The 17,681-nt window shown below is 56.0% G+C and overlaps 9 protein-coding genes across 9 annotated transcripts; 5 read left to right on the forward strand and 4 right to left on the reverse strand.

The window, feature by feature from the left end:
- Nucleotides 1-19: 19 nt before the first annotated feature.
- On the forward strand, nt 20-3,221 carry IWZ02DRAFT_39529 (periodic tryptophan protein-like protein 2). The gene is made up of 5 exons (XM_066765580.1): nt 20-113; nt 169-281; nt 331-826; nt 879-1,126; nt 1,173-3,221. The coding sequence occupies exons 1-5, from the start codon at nt 96-98 to the stop codon at nt 2,968-2,970; spliced, it is 2,673 nt and encodes an 890-aa protein (XP_066620839.1). The 5' UTR covers nt 20-95; the 3' UTR covers nt 2,971-3,221.
- A 250-nt stretch (nt 3,222-3,471) lies between these two features.
- On the forward strand, nt 3,472-4,110 carry IWZ02DRAFT_435036 (uncharacterized protein; the record flags this gene model as incomplete). The annotated part of the gene is made up of 1 exon (XM_066766415.1): nt 3,472-4,110. The coding sequence occupies one exon, from the start codon at nt 3,472-3,474 to the stop codon at nt 4,108-4,110; it is 639 nt and encodes a 212-aa protein (XP_066620840.1).
- Nucleotides 4,111-4,490: 380 nt separating this feature from the next.
- On the reverse strand, nt 4,491-5,803 carry IWZ02DRAFT_501039 (CWC16 protein). Its single transcript, XM_066770268.1, has one exon. The coding sequence runs from the start codon at nt 5,583-5,585 to the stop codon at nt 4,794-4,796; it is 792 nt and encodes a 263-aa protein (XP_066620841.1). The 5' UTR covers nt 5,586-5,803; the 3' UTR covers nt 4,491-4,793.
- A 315-nt stretch (nt 5,804-6,118) lies between these two features.
- On the forward strand, nt 6,119-8,049 carry IWZ02DRAFT_492456 (uncharacterized protein; the record flags this gene model as incomplete). Its single annotated transcript, XM_066769850.1, has 2 exons — nt 6,119-6,215; nt 6,287-8,049. The coding sequence occupies 2 exons, from the start codon at nt 6,119-6,121 to the stop codon at nt 8,047-8,049; spliced, it is 1,860 nt and encodes a 619-aa protein (XP_066620842.1).
- Nucleotides 8,050-10,743: 2,694 nt separating this feature from the next.
- Nucleotides 10,744-11,848, reverse strand: IWZ02DRAFT_39522 (uncharacterized protein). Its single transcript, XM_066765579.1, has 2 exons — nt 11,354-11,848; nt 10,744-11,058 (listed from the first exon to the last, which is right to left on the reverse strand). Exons 1-2 carry the CDS (start codon nt 11,643-11,645, stop codon nt 10,889-10,891), a joined length of 462 nt encoding a protein of 153 aa, XP_066620843.1. The 5' UTR covers nt 11,646-11,848; the 3' UTR covers nt 10,744-10,888.
- On the reverse strand, nt 11,571-12,870 carry IWZ02DRAFT_457348 (uncharacterized protein). Its single transcript, XM_066767935.1, has 4 exons — nt 12,626-12,870; nt 12,555-12,568; nt 12,434-12,459; nt 11,571-12,341 (listed from the first exon to the last, which is right to left on the reverse strand). The coding sequence occupies exons 1-4, from the start codon at nt 12,632-12,634 to the stop codon at nt 12,052-12,054; spliced, it is 339 nt and encodes a 112-aa protein (XP_066620844.1). The 5' UTR covers nt 12,635-12,870; the 3' UTR covers nt 11,571-12,051.
- Nucleotides 12,871-12,892: 22 nt separating this feature from the next.
- On the forward strand, nt 12,893-13,782 carry IWZ02DRAFT_39541 (uncharacterized protein). The gene is made up of 2 exons (XM_066765584.1): nt 12,893-13,015; nt 13,066-13,782. The coding sequence occupies exons 1-2, from the start codon at nt 13,000-13,002 to the stop codon at nt 13,632-13,634; spliced, it is 585 nt and encodes a 194-aa protein (XP_066620845.1). The 5' UTR covers nt 12,893-12,999; the 3' UTR covers nt 13,635-13,782.
- Nucleotides 13,783-14,796: 1,014 nt separating this feature from the next.
- On the forward strand, nt 14,797-16,228 carry IWZ02DRAFT_501044 (oligomeric golgi complex component, COG2-domain-containing protein; the record flags this gene model as incomplete). Its single annotated transcript, XM_066770269.1, has 2 exons — nt 14,797-15,079; nt 15,197-16,228. The coding sequence occupies exons 1-2, from the start codon at nt 15,065-15,067 to the stop codon at nt 16,226-16,228; spliced, it is 1,047 nt and encodes a 348-aa protein (XP_066620846.1). The 5' UTR covers nt 14,797-15,064.
- A 121-nt stretch (nt 16,229-16,349) lies between these two features.
- IWZ02DRAFT_39776 (mitochondrial 54S ribosomal protein uL1m) lies at nt 16,350-17,672 on the reverse strand. The gene is made up of 3 exons (XM_066765599.1): nt 17,357-17,672; nt 16,652-17,225; nt 16,350-16,597 (listed from the first exon to the last, which is right to left on the reverse strand). Exons 1-3 carry the CDS (start codon nt 17,611-17,613, stop codon nt 16,472-16,474), a joined length of 957 nt encoding a protein of 318 aa, XP_066620847.1. The 5' UTR covers nt 17,614-17,672; the 3' UTR covers nt 16,350-16,471.
- Between the last annotated feature and the right edge of the window lie 9 nt (nt 17,673-17,681).

Here is a 17,681-nt window from a genome sequence, read left to right on the forward strand (position 1 = left end):
CAGGGACCCCCAAACGCCGCGCGCCAAGAAATGGCCGACTCCAGCAAAAAGTTCACGGCCTGCGCTATCGATATGCACCAATTATCCACCACACCATGAAGACCGACTTCAAGGTGCGCATGCCTCCTTGACAGTTGCTTGCCACTCTCCCTGCTGACCCTCGTCCAGTTCTCCAATCTGCTGGGCACCGTATACAGCAGAGGAAACCTTCTCTTCACCCCCGACGGCACCTGTCTGCTGTCGCCAGTCGGCAATCGCGTCACTCTCTTCGACCTCGTCAAGTAGCGCTTCCTGCATTCCTCGCTCCCTCTCCTGGCTGACAAATCGAAGCAACAAGTCCTACACCCTTCCTTTTGCGCATCGCCGAAATATCCACCGCATCGCATTAAATCCCCAGGGCAATCTCTTGCTCACCGTCGACGAGGATGGCCGCGCCATTCTTTCCAATGTCCCTCGGCGCATAGCCCTCTACCACTTTTCCTTCAAGTCGCCCGTGTCATCCCTCGTCTTTGCGCCGTCCGGTCGTCAATTTGCCGCAGCCATTGGCAGACAAGTCGAAGTCTGGCACACTCCCTCGACCCCCGACTCCGGCAACGATGGCGAACTAGAATTTGCGCCATTTGTAAGGCATCGCGTCTACACCGGCCACTATGATATTGTGCAGAGCATAGAGTGGTCGTCCGACTCTAGATTTTTCCTGACCGCGTCCAAAGACTTGACCGCAAGAATATGGAGCCTAGACCCGGAGGAAGGTTTTGTCCCCACAACTTTGGCAGGGCACCGTCAGGCTGTGGTGGGCGCATGGTTTTCAAAGAATCAAGAAACGGTTGGTCTGGTTGCGATGGATACAACCACAGGCGGGGCTGATGTGAATGCAGATGTACACTGTGAGCAAAGACGGCGCGCTTTTCCGATGGGAGTACTTGCCCCGGAATGATGTGGATGAAGACGAGGCAGAAGGGACTGAGCGGTGGAGAATCGCTGAGAAGCATTTCTTCATGCAGAACAACGCGACGGTAACATGCGCGGCGTTCCACGCTGAGTCGAACATACTCGTAGTTGGATTTTCGAACGGTATTTTTGGTATTCACGAACTGCCAGAATTCTCAACCATCCAGACCCTGAGGTCAGTATTCAACTTCAGCGTTGCGACCACCTGCTGATCAAAGTAGCATTTCCCAAAACGACATTGACTACGTCACAATCAACAAGACCGGAGAATGGTTGGCATTTGGCGCATCTAAGCTCGGCCAACTTCTGGTCTGGGAGTGGCAGTCCGAGTCGTACATTCTCAAGCAGCAGGGACACTTTGACTCTATGAATTCCATCGTTTACTCCCCAGATGGTCAAAGGATAATAACCTGCGCCGACGACGGCAAGATCAAAGTGTGGGACACTGCTTCTGGTTTCTGCATCGTTACTTTTACCGAACACACCAGCGGCGTAACGGCCTGCGAGTTTGCGAAACGGGGCAACGTGCTCTTCACCGCATCGCTCGACGGCTCGGTAAGAGCCTGGGACCTCATCCGTTACCGAAATTTCCGCACCTTCACAGCCCCAAGACGCCTCGCCTTCTCCTCCATCGCCGTGGATCCCAGCGGCGAAGTCGTTTGCGCAGGCTCGCGCGATGACCCCGATATTCACGTGTGGTCCGTCCAGACTGGCCAGTTGCTGGACACTTTGTCGGGTCATGAAGCCCCTGTCTCTAGTCTTGCGTTTGCGCCCAACGGCGGCAATGTCGTCAGCGGTAGCTGGGACCACACAGTGCGCATATGGGACATCTTTGCAAGAACACAGACAAGCGAGCCCATTCAGCTGCAATCGGACGTTCTCGACCTCGCGTTCCGGCCAGATTCGAAGCAGATTGCCGTCTCTACCCTTGATGGACAACTTTCCTTCTACTCTGTTTCGGAAGCAACACAAGTTGGCGGGGTTGACGGCCGACGTGACGTGTCAGGTGGACGAAAAATCACTGACCGGCGGACCGCTGCCAACGTCGCCGGCACCAAAGCCTTCCAGACTGTGGCGTACAGCGCGGATGGAACTTGCGTGCTTGCAGGTGGTAATAGCAAGTACATTTGCTTGTATGACGTTCTGTCTGGAGTACTCCTCAAGAAATTTACCGTCAGTGTCAATTTGTCCCTGGACGGCACCCAAGAATTTCTTAACAGCAAGTTGCTCACCGAGGGCGGTCCTCGCGGTCTCATCGACGAGACGGGAGATGCGTCCGACCTGGAAGATCGCCTTGCGGGCGACCGCACCCTTCCTGGTGCCCAGCGCGGTGGTGACATGAGTGTGCGGCGAACCAGACCAGAAGTACGCGTGCCTGCTGTCGCATTCTCTCCTACGGGGCGTGCATTCTGCGCTGCAAGCACAGAAGGCCTCCTCATCTACTCTCTAGACAACACGCTCCAGTTCGATCCATTCGACTTGGACGTGACGGTCACCCCCGACACGACTCTGCAAGCGCTCAAGGAAGGCCACTACCTCCGCGCTCTGGCCATGGCCTTCCGTCTCAACGAGCGTGGCCTGATCGCGCGCGTCTACTACGGCACTCCCGTCGAAGACATTCCCCTTGTTGTCAAGGACCTCCCTCAAGTCTACCTCGGCCGCCTGCTGCGCTTCGTCGCGGCTCAGGCGGACGAGTCGCCGCACCTCGAATTCAACCTGCGGTGGATCGAAGCGCTGCTCACCAAGCATGGCCGCGTACTCAAGGAGCGCCAGGGGGACTTTGCGCCCGAGCTGCGAGCCGTACAAAGGGCCGTGGCCAAGGTGCAGAGGGAGGTGTCGCGGCTGGTCGACGACAATGTGTACGCTATTGACTATCTGTTAGCGCAGCCGGTGGGCGCAAAACAGACGAACGGCGTCGACGATGTTTTGAGACTTGTAGAGGGAGATGAGATGAGCGGCGTAGAGAGTGCAGGCGGCGAGGATTCGGACGGCAGCGAGGAGTGGATGGGCTTGGACTAGCAAAGCACTGAGCCAAAACAATTCAATCGTATACCACCGCAATGCAAAGACGTCTACCTGTCCCTTCACCGTCACGTCCGCGACTAAGCACAAACCGACCTTTATAAGTCAAAAACGCGGCTTACCTCTCATACAAGCTCAGTTGGAATTCGCGGGTGGCCAGAGTGGGTTCCGGGGGCAGTCAGATCCAAAGGATCACAAATATACCTACGGGTTATGGACTGACTGAACTATACATACCAGAGCAAAAGAGGATGGAGGGCTGGCCAAAGGATCCTTTTTGCGCAATAATGCCGTGACGCGACGTTTGAGTCGGGGTGCGCGCGTGTCGTTGGCGAGTCTTTTTAAGGTTGTCGGCAGCGAGTTCCTGTTGTTTGTCGTTTACCTATTTAGCTAGAGGGGAGGTGCGCTGGTGGTGTGTGCATGGTCTGGGTAAGAGGCTCGTACCTGCCTTTGGCTAAGGTATCTTTCGTGTGCTGGTGTCCGTTGCCACGATAGGTCATGGCGCTCGATCATGGGTGGCCACTTTGGTTCTTCGCTCTGTGCCTCTCCTCTCAATCAATCAATCGGATGTGTTCAATGCCTCTCTCACAGCAAGCATGCCTTGCTCCTCACGCGCCGAGTGCACATGTAGTAAACAGAGAAGCCATGGATGCAAACGCGACAACCCTATCCCTCTTCCAGACCCAACAAAGCCCTTCTCTCCGCATCCTCACCGACATCCTCTTCGCGCTTCCCACTCATCAACAACTTCCTCCACCTCCGAACAAACCCACGCCACCCACCTTTCCCACTCCCCCTCTCCCAAACGCGCCACGCCCTCCTCCTCTGCCCGTCCGCACTCTCCTCCTCGACCAACAACTCGGTCCCGCCCCTCGCCTCCCGCCAACCCCTCCACAACCCACCGCCGACGCGCCAAAGCGCCCACGCCAAGAAGACGAGCGCGACGCCGCACAGGGCCGCGACCATGGCCGTCAGCAGCGTCAGCGTCGACACGTTGCAGCTGTCGCGGCCGAACGATTTGGTGCGCAGCTCGAAGCGCTCGGCGGCGGGCTGGCTGCAGATGTTGGGGTGCGCCAGGGGGAGCAGGATGGGGGGGGGCAGGGAGCGGGGGGTGGTGGGGAGGGCGACGCATGTTGATGACTGCGTAGGGGGTGGTTGGCATTAAACTTCGTGTCATTTTGATTCTTGAGGGGTAATGCCATTTGAGGTGGTTGAAATCGACAGCAATGCTCATGGCAGAGAGAAAGGAAGCCGAAGAGACAAAAGGATGTGGATGGATGGATGGATGGATGGATGGATGAGCTCCATGCAAGTGATGTAACGAGGCGACAGGGGTGTCGGCAGGCCACTCCGAATCACTCCGCTGTATGCCATGATCTGCTCTTGGTTCCTCTCTAGCTCCCGAGCCTTTGCTGGACGGAGGTGGATAGGAAGCATTCAAGCTTCCATAGCTCACGATCGAATGGGATTCCGTACATCTGTGAGCGGCACTCTATCTCCGACTTGCGCATTCTGCTTAGGCTGGGGGATTGGTTCGATCAACTATCCTGTGGTTGCGATACTTAGCACATGACATGTTCTGTGTCCCAGGCTTCATAGACTCGATTGTCTTGAGTTTGTCAACCCATTTCGAAAGTGGACAGAGGAATGGACTAAACGAGGAGCAGCCTCCGACCCTCAGACAGCTCAATTCCCTAAATGCATATCCATATCATAGTCTCAAAACCCCAACTCCTAACCCATTCGAGCGCCATGCTTGAAAACAAATACAAAAAAAAAAAAAAAAAAAAAAAAACCCCCGTTGTTGCGATGCCATCATTTCAAACCAGGGATGGCTTCTTCTTGATACCCAATGCCGAACTCAGATCCTTCTTCTTCTTCACGTTCCTCTTGAACGTCGGAGGCGGCATAGCTGCGGCAGGATCCTCCTTCGGCTTTGTACTTTCCGCAAACGCCTCATCGTCCAACCTCCGCACCTTTTCGCCGCTCGAAGTTTCGAATGCCTTCTTCGCAGCCTCTGCATCTTCTTCATCCTGCTTTTTCCGCTCCGCTTCCAGAGGATCAGGTGCCACCTGCGCTTCTGCTGAGAATTCGCCCCTTTCAATCCTCGCGTTCCTCGTCCTGATCTCGTCCAAAGCATCGGCGATAGCCATCTCGGTCTTTGCGTCGAGCGTCTTCGTTTCCAGTTCAGCCATGGCGTCCCGCTCAGCCTCCTCACGTTCCAGCCTGTCGAGGCGCTCCTCTTCAGTCTCTTCGGCCAGCTTGGCCTCACGCCATGGTTCAAAATTTCGTTTTGCGCCGCGTTCGCACTCGTAGTCCATGTGTTTGGGATCCGTCTTGAAGGTGATTGTTGACGAGCATCTTGTGCAGCGAATGTAGAAGCGGAATATTTGGATGGCGTAGTACTTCTCGTCGGTGGTCTCCTTGCGCGCGTTGAACTTTCTGCCTTTGTAGATGAACTCGCCACAGGACAGGCATTTCATGGAGAATGGCGCCATGAGACGGACGGTCTGAGACTTGGGACCAGCATCCTTGGGCTTGCGGGTCCGAGTGATCTTAGAGGGATCAAAGTCGGGAGGATAGTACTTGGTCAAGACCTTGCGCTCAGACATGGCGGTTGCTTATGAAGTTTATTTCAAGGTGGCGCGTTGACGAGGCGAGGTTGCGGATGCGGGAGCGCTGAGAGGGCAAGCGCTGAATGTTGGGAGTGTGGTAGAGGAAAGGCTGGTAGGCAGTGCCGAAGAGTGTCGGGTAGAAGGCGAAGATCAAGGCTGCGGCGGAGGAGAGGGCAGCGGTGGTTGCGGGAGCTTTGTCAGCGGGCCGCTTCTTGGCCTGAGGCACTAAAATGGTGGCCAAGGCACCTTCTCTTCCTTACATTCCAGCCTACCTAGCTTCCGTCTGATTGATTCCGGCTCTTTCTGAACTCTTGTCAAGTCGTCTCAAAGTCGGGTTTACCAAATACGAAGAATTCGTCTTGTCGTCGAGCTCGAGTACAGCAGTTGCTGGGATGAGTTGATGCAGACACAATCCCAGGATGCTGGCGCACAGGGCAGTGGCGGACCGGGATGTCGCCCAAAACACCAAACATTGGAGCCCTCTTCGACCTCTGCATGGCCCATTCGGACCTCCTCCAACACAGAACCCAATGGACAGGTTCCTGCGCGAGTGGCGGCAAGATGCCTTGAACAAGCATCAGTACGATTCTGCCATTTTCATCGGCGACAAGCTCCTCGCCATTAGCAGTACGTACGGCGCACCTCCACCTCAAAGCCGAGAGCTGCAGCAGAAAAGAGTACCAATTGACATACAGCAGATCATGACCGGGATGCCTTTTGGCTGGCCCAGGTCTATTTCTCGACTGGAAACTACGCACGCGCCCAAAGCATCCTCTCGCGATTCCTTTTGAAACCCGACGCTGGTGCATACAACCCCGGAAGTAGATACCTCGCGGCGCTCTGCTGCGTGAAGCAGGGCAAATACGATGAGGCCATGGCCGTACTTGGTGATAAGAACCCGATACACCTGATATCAGCCCCCGATAGCGCCCGCAAAAAGCTCCAACATGTCGACGTAAACGCTCGAAACGGTCTACAAGGCAGGAGGGACTTCAAGTCTGGCTTGAGGAGCGATCGCATGGACCGCAGTGAGGAGCGCGAGAGAGAAGACCTCAACAACATCAAGGCGGAAGCTTCCATGTGTTACCTCCGCGGAGTCTGCTACGCAAAACAAAACGCTTTTGACCGTGCCAAGGAATGCTACAAGGACGCGGTCCGGATCGATGTCCAATGCTTCGAGGCTTTTGATCAACTCATGAAAAACTGCCTCATGTCTCCAGAAGAGGAGTGGCAGTTTCTCGAGTCTCTCAACTTCGAGACCATAAGTACAGGGGATGCTTCGTCGTCGCAAGAGGCCGCCGAATTTACCAAGATGCTCTACATTACGAGGCTATCCAAGTATAAGAATCCAGATGACTTTACCGCCGCCACAGAAACGTTATCGACGCACTACAATCTCGCGAATAATCCAGATATCCTCCTCTCCAAGGCCGAACAATTCTTTACCCAATGCCGGTTCAATGAAGCTTTGACCCTCACTTCCTCCATCCTCCAACTGGACAAATACAACTTCTCCGCCTTACCTGTGCATCTCGCCTGTCTGCACGAACTAAACAATAAGAATGCCCTTTTTCTCTTGTCACACGACCTCGCCGACAATCACCCCGAGGAGCCGGCCTCGTGGCTGGCGATTGGCGTTTACTACCTTACCATTGGCCGAATAGCAGACGCAAGGCGATACTTTTCCAAAGCCTCGATGATGGACCCGCACTTTGGTCCAGCATGGATTGGATTTGCACACACGTTCGCCGCCGAGGGCGAGCATGATCAAGCGATTTCTGCATACTCGACGGCCGCCCGTCTCTTCCAAGGCACTCACCTGCCGCAGCTATTTTTGGGGATGCAAAATCTTCAGCTGAACAACCTTTCTCTAGCACACGAGTATCTCACCACGGCTTATGGTCTCTGCAACACAGACCCGCTGCTCCTCAACGAATTGGGAGTAGTGTTCTACCAGCAGCAACACCTTCCGTCGGCCATTAAAATCTTCAATCTCGCCCTGACGCTCTCGGAGCAGCTCTCTCTTGCACCGGCATCCCCTTCGATCCTTGCCACACGCACTAACCTGGGTCACGCCTATCGCGGCGCAGAAGAGTTCGAAAAGGCCCTTGAAGCATTTGACGAAGTACTGCGACAGGGTGGAAAAGACGCGGGTGTGTTTTGTGCCAAAGGACTGACGTTGTTGTCCATGGATAAGGCGTGGGATGCTGTGGTTGTTTTGCACGAGGCTCTGGCCGTTAGCCCGCAGGACCCAATTGCGACGGACCTCTTGAGCCGGGCATTAGAGGCGGTTGAGAGCGTGGACTTGATGGGCCAGAGCGAGGAAGAGGAAGTGGATCGACGGTTGAAAGGGAGACAGGTCGGGGTAGGGCAAAGAAGGAGAACGCGGCGACGCGCGGTCAGGGAGATTGAGGACTCGTCGACGGGAATAGGTGACAGCATGGTGGTGGATGAGATGTGAAATTTGGGCGCTTGGAGGACAGGAGTTTACTTGGAATCATTGGATGGCGGTAGGTTGATTCTTGCAAGCAAGCAAATACGCAATTGGGCATATCATGGAGTTGGAAAAAGGGGGAGGCATGAAAACATGGTCTTTGGATGGACAGCAGCGCCCATCTCGATACGAACAACATGAATCTTTGGAAATTTTTTTTTTTTTTTGTCGCCGTCAGCCGCCCAACATATTGACGAATGCGCACATGCATATACATACCGATGCGTCTTTCACTCAAGGGGACGCCGAAAAAAAAAAGAGGAAAAAAAAAAAAGGGCTCCGACTTCCCAAATTTCCGATACCACCATCCGTCCTTCCTAGTTCCTCCTTCCCTTTCAAACACGACGCGCCGACCCTCATCTGAATCTAGACCAACCATCCCGTCTAGACCAGATCTCCCTCGCTCCCCTGCCCCTAACATCACAGACATCGGCCAAAAAGGCAGGGGAAAAAAAAAAGAAAAGAAAAGAAAAGAAAAGAAAAAAAGAGGTGTTTGAGTGGTTCGGGTAGGTATGTACCTTGTTGTCTGTGACAGCGCCGCACCGTAGACAGCTCGGAACACTAGACGCCGTGTGCATTGGATGATGGTAACGTGCGTGGGTTGCCTGGCTTATGCGTGCGTGCGTGCGTGCGTGATTGCGGTTCCATTTGCTGCGATGATGTGCTTGCTGGGTTTGATTATTTTGGGGTGGCTGTGGTTGGTTTATGTAGCTTCTGGGCACGGGATACCCCAGGCGTAGGTAGCCGTGACCGCAGACGACCGCTCCTTAGACGCGGCTGTGATGGTGGATGTCTGCTCTCTATGATGGAGGACGTCTCATTTGTTTCTGCATCCACCGTGGCAGTATTGTTGACCACACAAAAAAACAACGCTGCGCACTTTAAAGCATCACCCCCTGGTGTATCACCTATTGCAAATGCAAACGAGCCTATTGGACGATAGCAGGAGTAATGGAAGATTATCCTCGTGCAATGCACTGCCGGGGCACAATGCATGCGCTGGAACATGCACCCGGCCACGGACAATAGTCCCGAATGAATGCGCACCAGGTCGACGAGTCCTCTGGCGACCAATGGCGAAGCAGGCATTTCAAAGCAGGCGGCTTGCGCCATGCCGTAAGGGGGTATGTGGGTGAAACGGAAGGAGCCGGTGATGGTGGGAGCAGGGGTTTATGGGCGGACGCGTGGCGTGGGACGCGGCGTTGCGGCGGATGTAGACACGGCAGTACCGTAGTGAGGCTGGCTGGCTGGCTGGAAGGCTAGCCGGTGGTTGCTCCTTTTGGGTTGTGGTGCAGATAGAGTGGGAGTGTTTTTGGCGGGGGGGGGGAATGGAAAGAGCTTGCATGCTTATTTTAGGTTTATGTTTCTGAGAAACATTGAGTGAGAAGCTTTGAGGACTACTGCTCGCATGGTTTGAAGAAGCAGTCAAACCAAGCCTTGATCGGGTAAGTTGTCAGTCCGACGGGCGTTGCGGTGCCAGCGTCGCACGGTAACGGGCTGGGGCTGTCTGAATGTTTCGCGGGGCGTACATGGCTAGACCTCTTGTGTAAAGTACATGAACCCAAAACGGATGGATGGTCCTGGCTGGCGTCTTCCGGAATGCACATGGCACCAAAATAAAAACGTGCAGACTCTCCGGAAAAGTGGGCGGGCTAGTGGGCTTGCGAGTCAGCTCATGTGGCGGCCATGACAGATGTCCTGGACCGTCCTTTTCTCCAGTCAGAAGTTCGTGATGGCTTGTTGTGGTGTGGTGTGGGTAGGTAGAAGCGAGGCGGCTTAGCGCTGACGGGAGCAGCGGCGGCAGATGTCTTTTCCCCCTTGGAGATGTGGGCGTTTCAATGTGCCTGTTTCGTTAAGGCAGGCGGGGTAATTGTTCCTTGTACCGATGCTGTGCGACTGGCGACAGGAGGTGTTAAATCTGTGTTGCTTCTCCTCCTCCTCCTCCTCCTCCTCCTCCTCCTCCTCCTACTCCTCCTAGGCCAACCTGGACGCGCACGCTTGGATCGTCGACAGTCGTCAGGGCGGAGCTCTGAGGCCTCACGCAACCTGGAAGAGAGCATTCCGGCCGAAGACGGATGGCGAGCGTGGAGACGGTCGTGGAGATAGTTGCCCGAAGTGGCACCCGGATTGCGAGTTGTCATGTGACATGGCGGAATAATAGCGGAATGCGCGGGGCAAAGTCCATGGCATGACTGTGGGCCGACTTTTTGGTCTGACCATCACGCCTTTTTCCGCCCTGAGAACCGAAGCCCTGCCCGCACTCCAGAATGACGCACAGTAGGACGACGAGACGAGACCTCCCGTCGACCCTGCGCCTTCAGGGCTCCAGCCTCCTGCACGCGACTGGCCGTACAAATAAATGACTAGACCCCCAGATATATACAATCCTTTTCCACCCCCCCCCATAGCTATCTCTCTTCTGCTACTCCTCCTCCGCTCCCAAAGCTCCAAGTCCCTGCCGATCCAAAAACTCTCCACGTGCCCCCCTGTGGTCCGCGACAAGCTGCGCATCGGCATCTCAGCTCAGCCCTGCTATCCACTCCCTACACAGTCCTCCCAGTACGTATCTTTCCCCAGAAGAGGACCACAATTCCCATGTCCACCCAAACGTCACCAAAGCCCACCATCATGGGTGCCTATCCTTCCTTACCCCTGCCCCCTTTCTCGACCTCTACCACTATTCCTACAAATATGACCCAAGTTCCCCCGAAAGCATCCTCCTCGCATATTCCCGAGTCCAGACCCCGCAAACCCGACGCCTTTTGGTCCAGCCACACCCCACCAGCTAACGGCTCCTCTCACTTCCTCAGCACCTTGAGGTCCTCGTCTTAACGCTTTCTTCCGTCGAACACCTCCCAACCCGTTCGAATCCACCACCATGTTGCCCATCAGCTCCTTCGCTGCCACCGCTGTCCGCCGCTATTCGACGCGCTCCGGCATGTCGGCCGACATTTCGCGCCTGCAGCTGCTCATCGCCCACAGCGCCATCACCGCCGGCGTCGTGCTGCCTTTCGTGCACCCCTACCTGCAGTCCCGCCAGGCCAAGCGCGACGGCTCCTACCTGACCAAGTACGTTATTGTTGTTGTTGTTGTTGTCGTCGTCGTCCGGTCCCGTTTAGTTCCTGGAACCACGCTGACTGAGATACTTCTGCTAGACCGCGCATCGCCTTCACGCCCAGCCCCAAATTCTGAGGCCACCACGCGAGCAACCCGGGAACGGGTAGTTTTGCTTCCACTTCGACATCTTGCTTTCGAGGACTAGGGATGGCGCAGAAACGGGCCCCGTGAGAGTGATTGACCCTCGACTCCTCCCTCGCAGTGGTGGCGCACATCAATTTTTTTTTTCTTTTTTTTTTTTTTTGGCGTTTCAAAGGGACAGATACCAGGACTTCATTGACAGTCGCTCTCCGCGGGCGGGGTTTTTTTTCCGAGCGTCTTGTTTGGGGCATGCATTTTGCCGATTGGGGAGCGACTACTGGCGCTAGACATGGCAGACTGGCATATTGAGAGAGAGAGAGAGAAAGACCAATTATGAATAGCTCAATACTCAAAAACTCCAGCATCGCTGTGAATTTTTGCCTTCACCGTGCACAAGGTCCTTTGGAGAAGAGTAACCCCACAGTGGGTGAGAATAGGACACTCGGTATTGACTACATCTGATCAAGCGTAGTTGTGGAAGTACACCACTGTTCCTTAGGCGTGACTGTGGCCGCGGATGACCGCTTCCTAGACACGGCTGTGATGGCAGACGACTACTCCCGAGAATATGTTTCATTTCTTTCCACATCCACTGTGTCGCCGTCTATTGTTTCGAAGCATCCATTTGTGCCTTCACACACTGTTGGTACAGTGCTAAAGCAGTTTATGCTCCCTAACCGAAGCTGTCAGTCTGAAACATGACGTCAATCCTCCCAGATTTCATTCTCGTGGACCCCAAAACGCGCTTCATCGAATCTCCCGATCCACCGCTCAACTGAAGCGGTCTCCCTTCTTGCTGCGGAACGGCTCGCTGGCCTCGTACTTGCTCTTCTCCCATATCTGCTGCTGCTGCGTCTCGGGCGCATGCCGCGTGGCGGCCGGGTCCTGTGTTGCCTCGTGGCTCGGGTTGCTGCCGTTGGTGCTGGCGTTGTGGGCGGCTTCGGCGGCGCTGGCAGCCTCAAGGCGCGCATGCATCTCTCTTTTCTGGCGGTCGGCGGCGGCCTTTTCAGCCCGCTCGTTGTTGATTTGCTTTTTGGCGAAGAAATACGCTCCACCGCCGGCTGGTTTCCCCCGCGACGTGGTTAGCCATGTGCCAATGTTTGCAGACTTGGATGGATTGGACATGGGCCTTGTTCGGAGGAACAGCACGTACCGACGATCAGGACGCCCCAGCCGTAGCTACACAAGACGCGACGTGTGAGTTGGGCTGCAATCGAGCTCCGCTACAGCGCATGCATTGCGGCGGAGGAGGATGGGCAAGAGTGGTGACGTACGCAGTAGACCGAATCTGTGGCGGAGTTAGCTCTCAGAAAGTAGGCGGGCCGGCGCGGAGCGGCGGACTGACAGTGTTCATGGTGGGAGCAGTGGGACAAAGTCAGACGATGGGTGGGTGTGAGAGATGGGAAGGACTCTATGACATGGGACTTAGGACGAAGGGAAAAGAGGGCAAAGGTTTTGGACCATGCTCGCCGCAAAATGCATGGCGGCTTGAAATCAGGCCATAACGTAGGGCTGACGCCACAAACGGAAAGCACCCGCCGCCGCACGTGCTTTGGGAGTCCAGTGAGCTGAACCTCTGGGTCGAGTGAGGTGTACCTGCTACTTTACACCAACTTCACTCATCAATCGCTGCTGTTGAAATCTGCTCGGAATTGGAGTCCTTGGCCTGCGTACATATCAATCGCCTCAGAGTACTCGACCAATTAGCAAACTCTAGTCATGAATCACGAAGACCGTACGCCTTCTCCTCAACAAGCATCGACCAAGACCTAATTACACGTCCAGATCCCCACCCACTCCTTGCACAGGTCCCTCTCACTGTTTCGCCCTTCATATCGCTTCCCACAGCCACGCCGCTACCTTACACATACAAAACGCTCCCATCAACGCTTCCACCGTCCATCACCGACCCGCCAGCGTCCTCGACCAATACGACCGCCACACCGCAACCCTCGGACGCAGACGGCGCACCACAGCAAGCGCCACCCAAGCCCGCCTACGTCGTGTCGAGCAGCGGGCACGCCGCGCACCCAGACGACATCATCGCCTCGTGCCGCGCGCTGCAGACGCACCTGACGCAGCTCATCGACGACACGCGCTCTGTCGTCGGCAAGTGGGACGAGCAGATTCGCGAGCGCGACCTCGCCCGCAAGCGCCGGATTGCGCCCGGCTGGCTCGACCAGGACGTCAAGATGCTGGAGCCCGAGCGCAGGGGCGGGTCGTCGCAGATGCAGATGCAGCAGGGTCCCGGTGGCGCTCCTGTGAGCTTGCTTGATGATGCGCCGCAGCCGCCGCAGGTCCAGAGCGATGAGGGTGAGCAGTTGGATCGTGCGTTTGGTGGTATGAATATTTGATGAGCATTGGGTCGAGGTTTGCGAGTGATTCTTTTTGGCTGGCGAGACCTGCCGCTTTCTCTTCTCCGCTCTGTATCTACTTAGCTTGCGTTAGACTTTGGGTCCACAGTGGGTGTAGAAAGGATTGAGACATGCTCCAGGGAGCAGTCGTCCGTCGTCCCAGCCGTGCTGAGGAAGCAGTCGTCCGCCATCACAGCCGCATCTAGAGAGCGGTTATCTGCTGTCGAAGCCATGTATAAGGAGCAGTCATCTGCCAACACAAATACGCTTAGCTAGCTGTTATGTCCAGCTATAAATGTCTCATTTCTTTCTTCACTCACTGTGGGTCTCTTATCATTTCTGGCAGTGGCTAAATGAGTCATTGGGGGATCTGGCTTTTATGTTGCCCACACTTGAGGTCATTTTACGACAACAGCTACGGACAGAAACCAGAGAGCACGGAGGCGACATTAGAGTTCACGTCATTGTGGAAAATGGAGGAACCCCATTGCTAATCGTTGGAAGAGGACGAAAGACTTCTGAAAGGGAGCAATCGTCAGCGCGGCAGTGGGTTTTAACACAAAACCATACCCCCCAGAACTGTGGCCGCATCTTGGTAGCATTCGTTCGCTCGCGTGGATAGAGTTAGCGAGCATTCGTTTGCTCCTACGAATGAGATTGAGCTAGGGAGCATTCATTCACTCATGCCGATAAAGCTTAGGAGTAGTTATCTACTGCCACTATCACGCCTAAGGAGCTATCATCAGTAAAGACCCAGGATAAATAACATAAAGGTGATAAACTAATACCAGATAAGGCCCAAGAAGGCCAGGGTTGTTAAAATTTCCGTGTCTTTTCCAAATAAACGAATCAGCAGCTCTTTCTCACAGGAGAAAGTAGTAATTAAAATAATGGAGACAGGACATGATTCAAGCTTCATCAAGAGAGAAATATACTTCAGAAACATCGTGCTGAAGAACTGCATGTCTTGATGAGAACCTCCACGAAACAAGAATCGAGCATCAAAAAGATGTCTTGCCAGACGACCGACAAAAGAAATCCGAAACCCGAGCATTTCTCCTTCAGAAAAACGCGGTGCAGCTCCTCGGACGCTCCCGCAAGCAAAACCAAGGGAAGGAAAGCTCAGACGCCCGCAACGGCACGCGGCGCGCGGGAGGGAGATCGGCGGCGCATCCGCAACCCGCAGCGGCGCGCGCCCGCCCACAGCCAAAGCCAAACCAAACCAACCCAACCCGAAAAGCTTCATGCCACGTCCACCATCCATCGCAAACTTCCGACTCGAAAAAGAAATCCTCTCCCGACCACGGCTTTTCCGTACTGAGCCCATTGAGACCGGATAATACGTGCGACGCTTACGATTGGTTGCTGTCTCGATCATCAATCAATTGGCCTCCCTCGCGAATCAACTCACCTCCTCTGCCACGGCCACTATGAGCCACATCGAGGTACATCGGGTCCATCCATCCATCCATCTGTCTGCGCTGCACCACCTCACACTCGCTCTCCTCGCCGACGGCAAGCGCAGCAGCCAACACAACCACCAGACTGACATGTCCACACAGAACCACATATCACGCCGCCATGCCTCACCGCGACCCTCGCCTCCCTCACCACTAACACGCGCCTCGCCTCTCTCATCCTCGTCCTCGTCCGCCTCCTCCGACGTCGTCGACGACCTCCCCTACCCGCTCCCGCTCCCGCGCTCCCCCTTCACCGTGCCCCCCTCCTCCTTCTCCGCCCCCGCCTACCTCTCCACGCTCTCCCAACGACACCAAACACTATCGGACCTGCGGTCGGACCTGCGCGCGCGCTCGCAGCTGATCGCGCGCGAGCTGCTCGACCTCGTCAACGGCAACTACGTCGATTTTTTGAGTCTGGGCCAGGCGCTGCAGGGCGGCGAGGAGCGCGTCGAGGAGGTGAGGGTTGGGGTGTTGGGGCTGAGGGGCGCGCTGGGCGAGGTCAAGGGTGTGGTTGCGGATAGGGAGGATGAGGTGAGGGGGTTGGTGGAGGAGAGGGAGCGCGTGAGGGGTGGCGCGAGGGTGGCGAGGGCGCTGCTGGAGGTTGAGTGCAGAATGGCGGAGTGTGAGGATGCGTTGGGCGTGGCGCAGGAGGTGGGCATGGGTGGCGCGGCCGCTGCTGCTGCTGCTGCTTGGGGGAAGAAGAAGAAGAAGAATAGGGTGAAGATGGGTGACGAGGGAAAGGCGTCGTCTGATGATGATGATGATGATGACAGCGACGACGATGACGATGAGGAGGACTACGAGGACGAAGATGATGATGATGACGACGACGAGCAGCAAGATATCCCCGGCGCCGTCTCCCTCCCTCGCCTGCGCCGCCTCGTCCGCCAGTACCTCAGCATCCGCCAGCTGGCCGAGCACATTGGCGCCGAACATCCGTTCCTCGCCGCGCAAGAACCTCGCCTCATCAAGATCCGCAACACGTTACTCCTCGACCTGGGAGCTGCCCTCAAGCATGCAAAGGCGGCGGGCGCGGCAGGCCAGCCCCGCGTCTTGAAGATCATGAGCATTTACGCCGAGATGGACGAGGGCGCCGAGGCTGTCAAGGTGTTGAAGGGCGAGCGCTCGGGCTGATGGGTGTCTGCTTCTTCGTGCTGTGGTCGGAGAGGGGAGAGGAGTATTGTGCGCGTGGATGCAGATGGACATGGTAAAGGGTATATTCCTGACAGACGGCGGAGTAAGGATGGCTATGCTACAGCATTTCAGGGGCGTTTTGAGGCCCAGGTCGTTCCCACAACGTGCACTCTACATTTACTCTCTTCTTTCTTCTTCTGCTTCTCAGTCGAGACTTTTGATACCCCCAAGGCGAATCATCATTTATGCAGCAACAGCCTCGGGCGTCTCCTCAACGTCATTCTCAATCAGATCCTCGGGCCTGGGCGATTCGGCCCCGGCAATCTCTCCGGTCAAGCTGAATCCGGGACCGCGTGTCGAGCTCAGCACCTTTTGTCGAGCAAGTTAGCCATGTAGCTCATCTCCAAGCGAAATCTCACCTACCACTTCGTGAATGCTCTTGTGGTAATTGTCCGGAATCTTGGCCAGATCACTTTTGACATTTTCCAAGAACTTCTTGATATTGGCAGACAGCATGTCGGGCGTGAAATCCATGTTGCCAATCGCCATGCGCACCACACCAACACGCTCCCGGTACTCGGTGCCGCCGACCATGTCGCCCACGGCCGCCGCCACGTCTTTGGCATCCTTGACCACCGTGTTCATCTTTGCGCTGGGCATGAGGCCCCGCGGACCGAGGATCCTGGCCACGTTGGCCTTGAGGAGCTTAGGCATCGAGTCGGCGTGGGCGAGGCAGCGGTCGAAGTCGATCTTGCCGGCGTGCACCGCCTCGAAGACTTCTTCTTCGCCGACGACGACCGCGCCCGCCTTCAGGGCTGCTTGTCCCGCCGGCGAGTCGCGCGCCGCTATCACGCAGATGCGGATGTCGACTTTGACGGGGTGTGGCAGGCGCATGCGGTTGCGGATCGCGGGACCGCTGCGCTCGGTGCGGAAGCGCACGTGTAGCTCGTAACGCCCGTTCACGTCGGGATAGCGAATCTCGAAGGCGCGGAGGTAGCTGTGGAGAAGATCACCGAATGGTTAGCTTGTTGGTTTTGTGCTGCCGTCGTCCTTCTGCTATGCTTGTGTGCTGCTCGGGTTCTTCTTCTCGGTGGCGTCATCTCTTTCTTCCCCTCGTTGTAAACCTACCGCATCGCGTCCAGCAGCGGAAACTGAATCGCAAGGTTCAAGTTGGGCACCTTGAACGACTTGCTCAGCGCCTTTCTCTTGCCGCCGCCATCTTTTTTCTTGGCCGGACTGGCCGCGCCGCGGAACTGCTGCAGCGGGAGCAGCGAGGGCGTCGATGAGGCCGCGAGCGCCGTCCGTATCGTCGTCGTCGGTCGTATCGAGGTGCTCTTGAGGGTTTGCCGGCCCAGTTGGGCTAGACAGCGCGGTGTCGAAGCCATTGGACTATGGTGTCGTTGCTGCTGCGCTGCCCGTCAACTTTCCGGGGACGAATGGCGGCGGGCGGCGG

This window comes from Phyllosticta citriasiana, assembly GCF_038021145.1.
Source record: "Phyllosticta citriasiana strain CBS 120426 chromosome Unknown IWZ02scaffold_10, whole genome shotgun sequence".
Lineage (NCBI taxonomy): Eukaryota > Fungi > Ascomycota > Dothideomycetes > Botryosphaeriales > Phyllostictaceae > Phyllosticta > Phyllosticta citriasiana.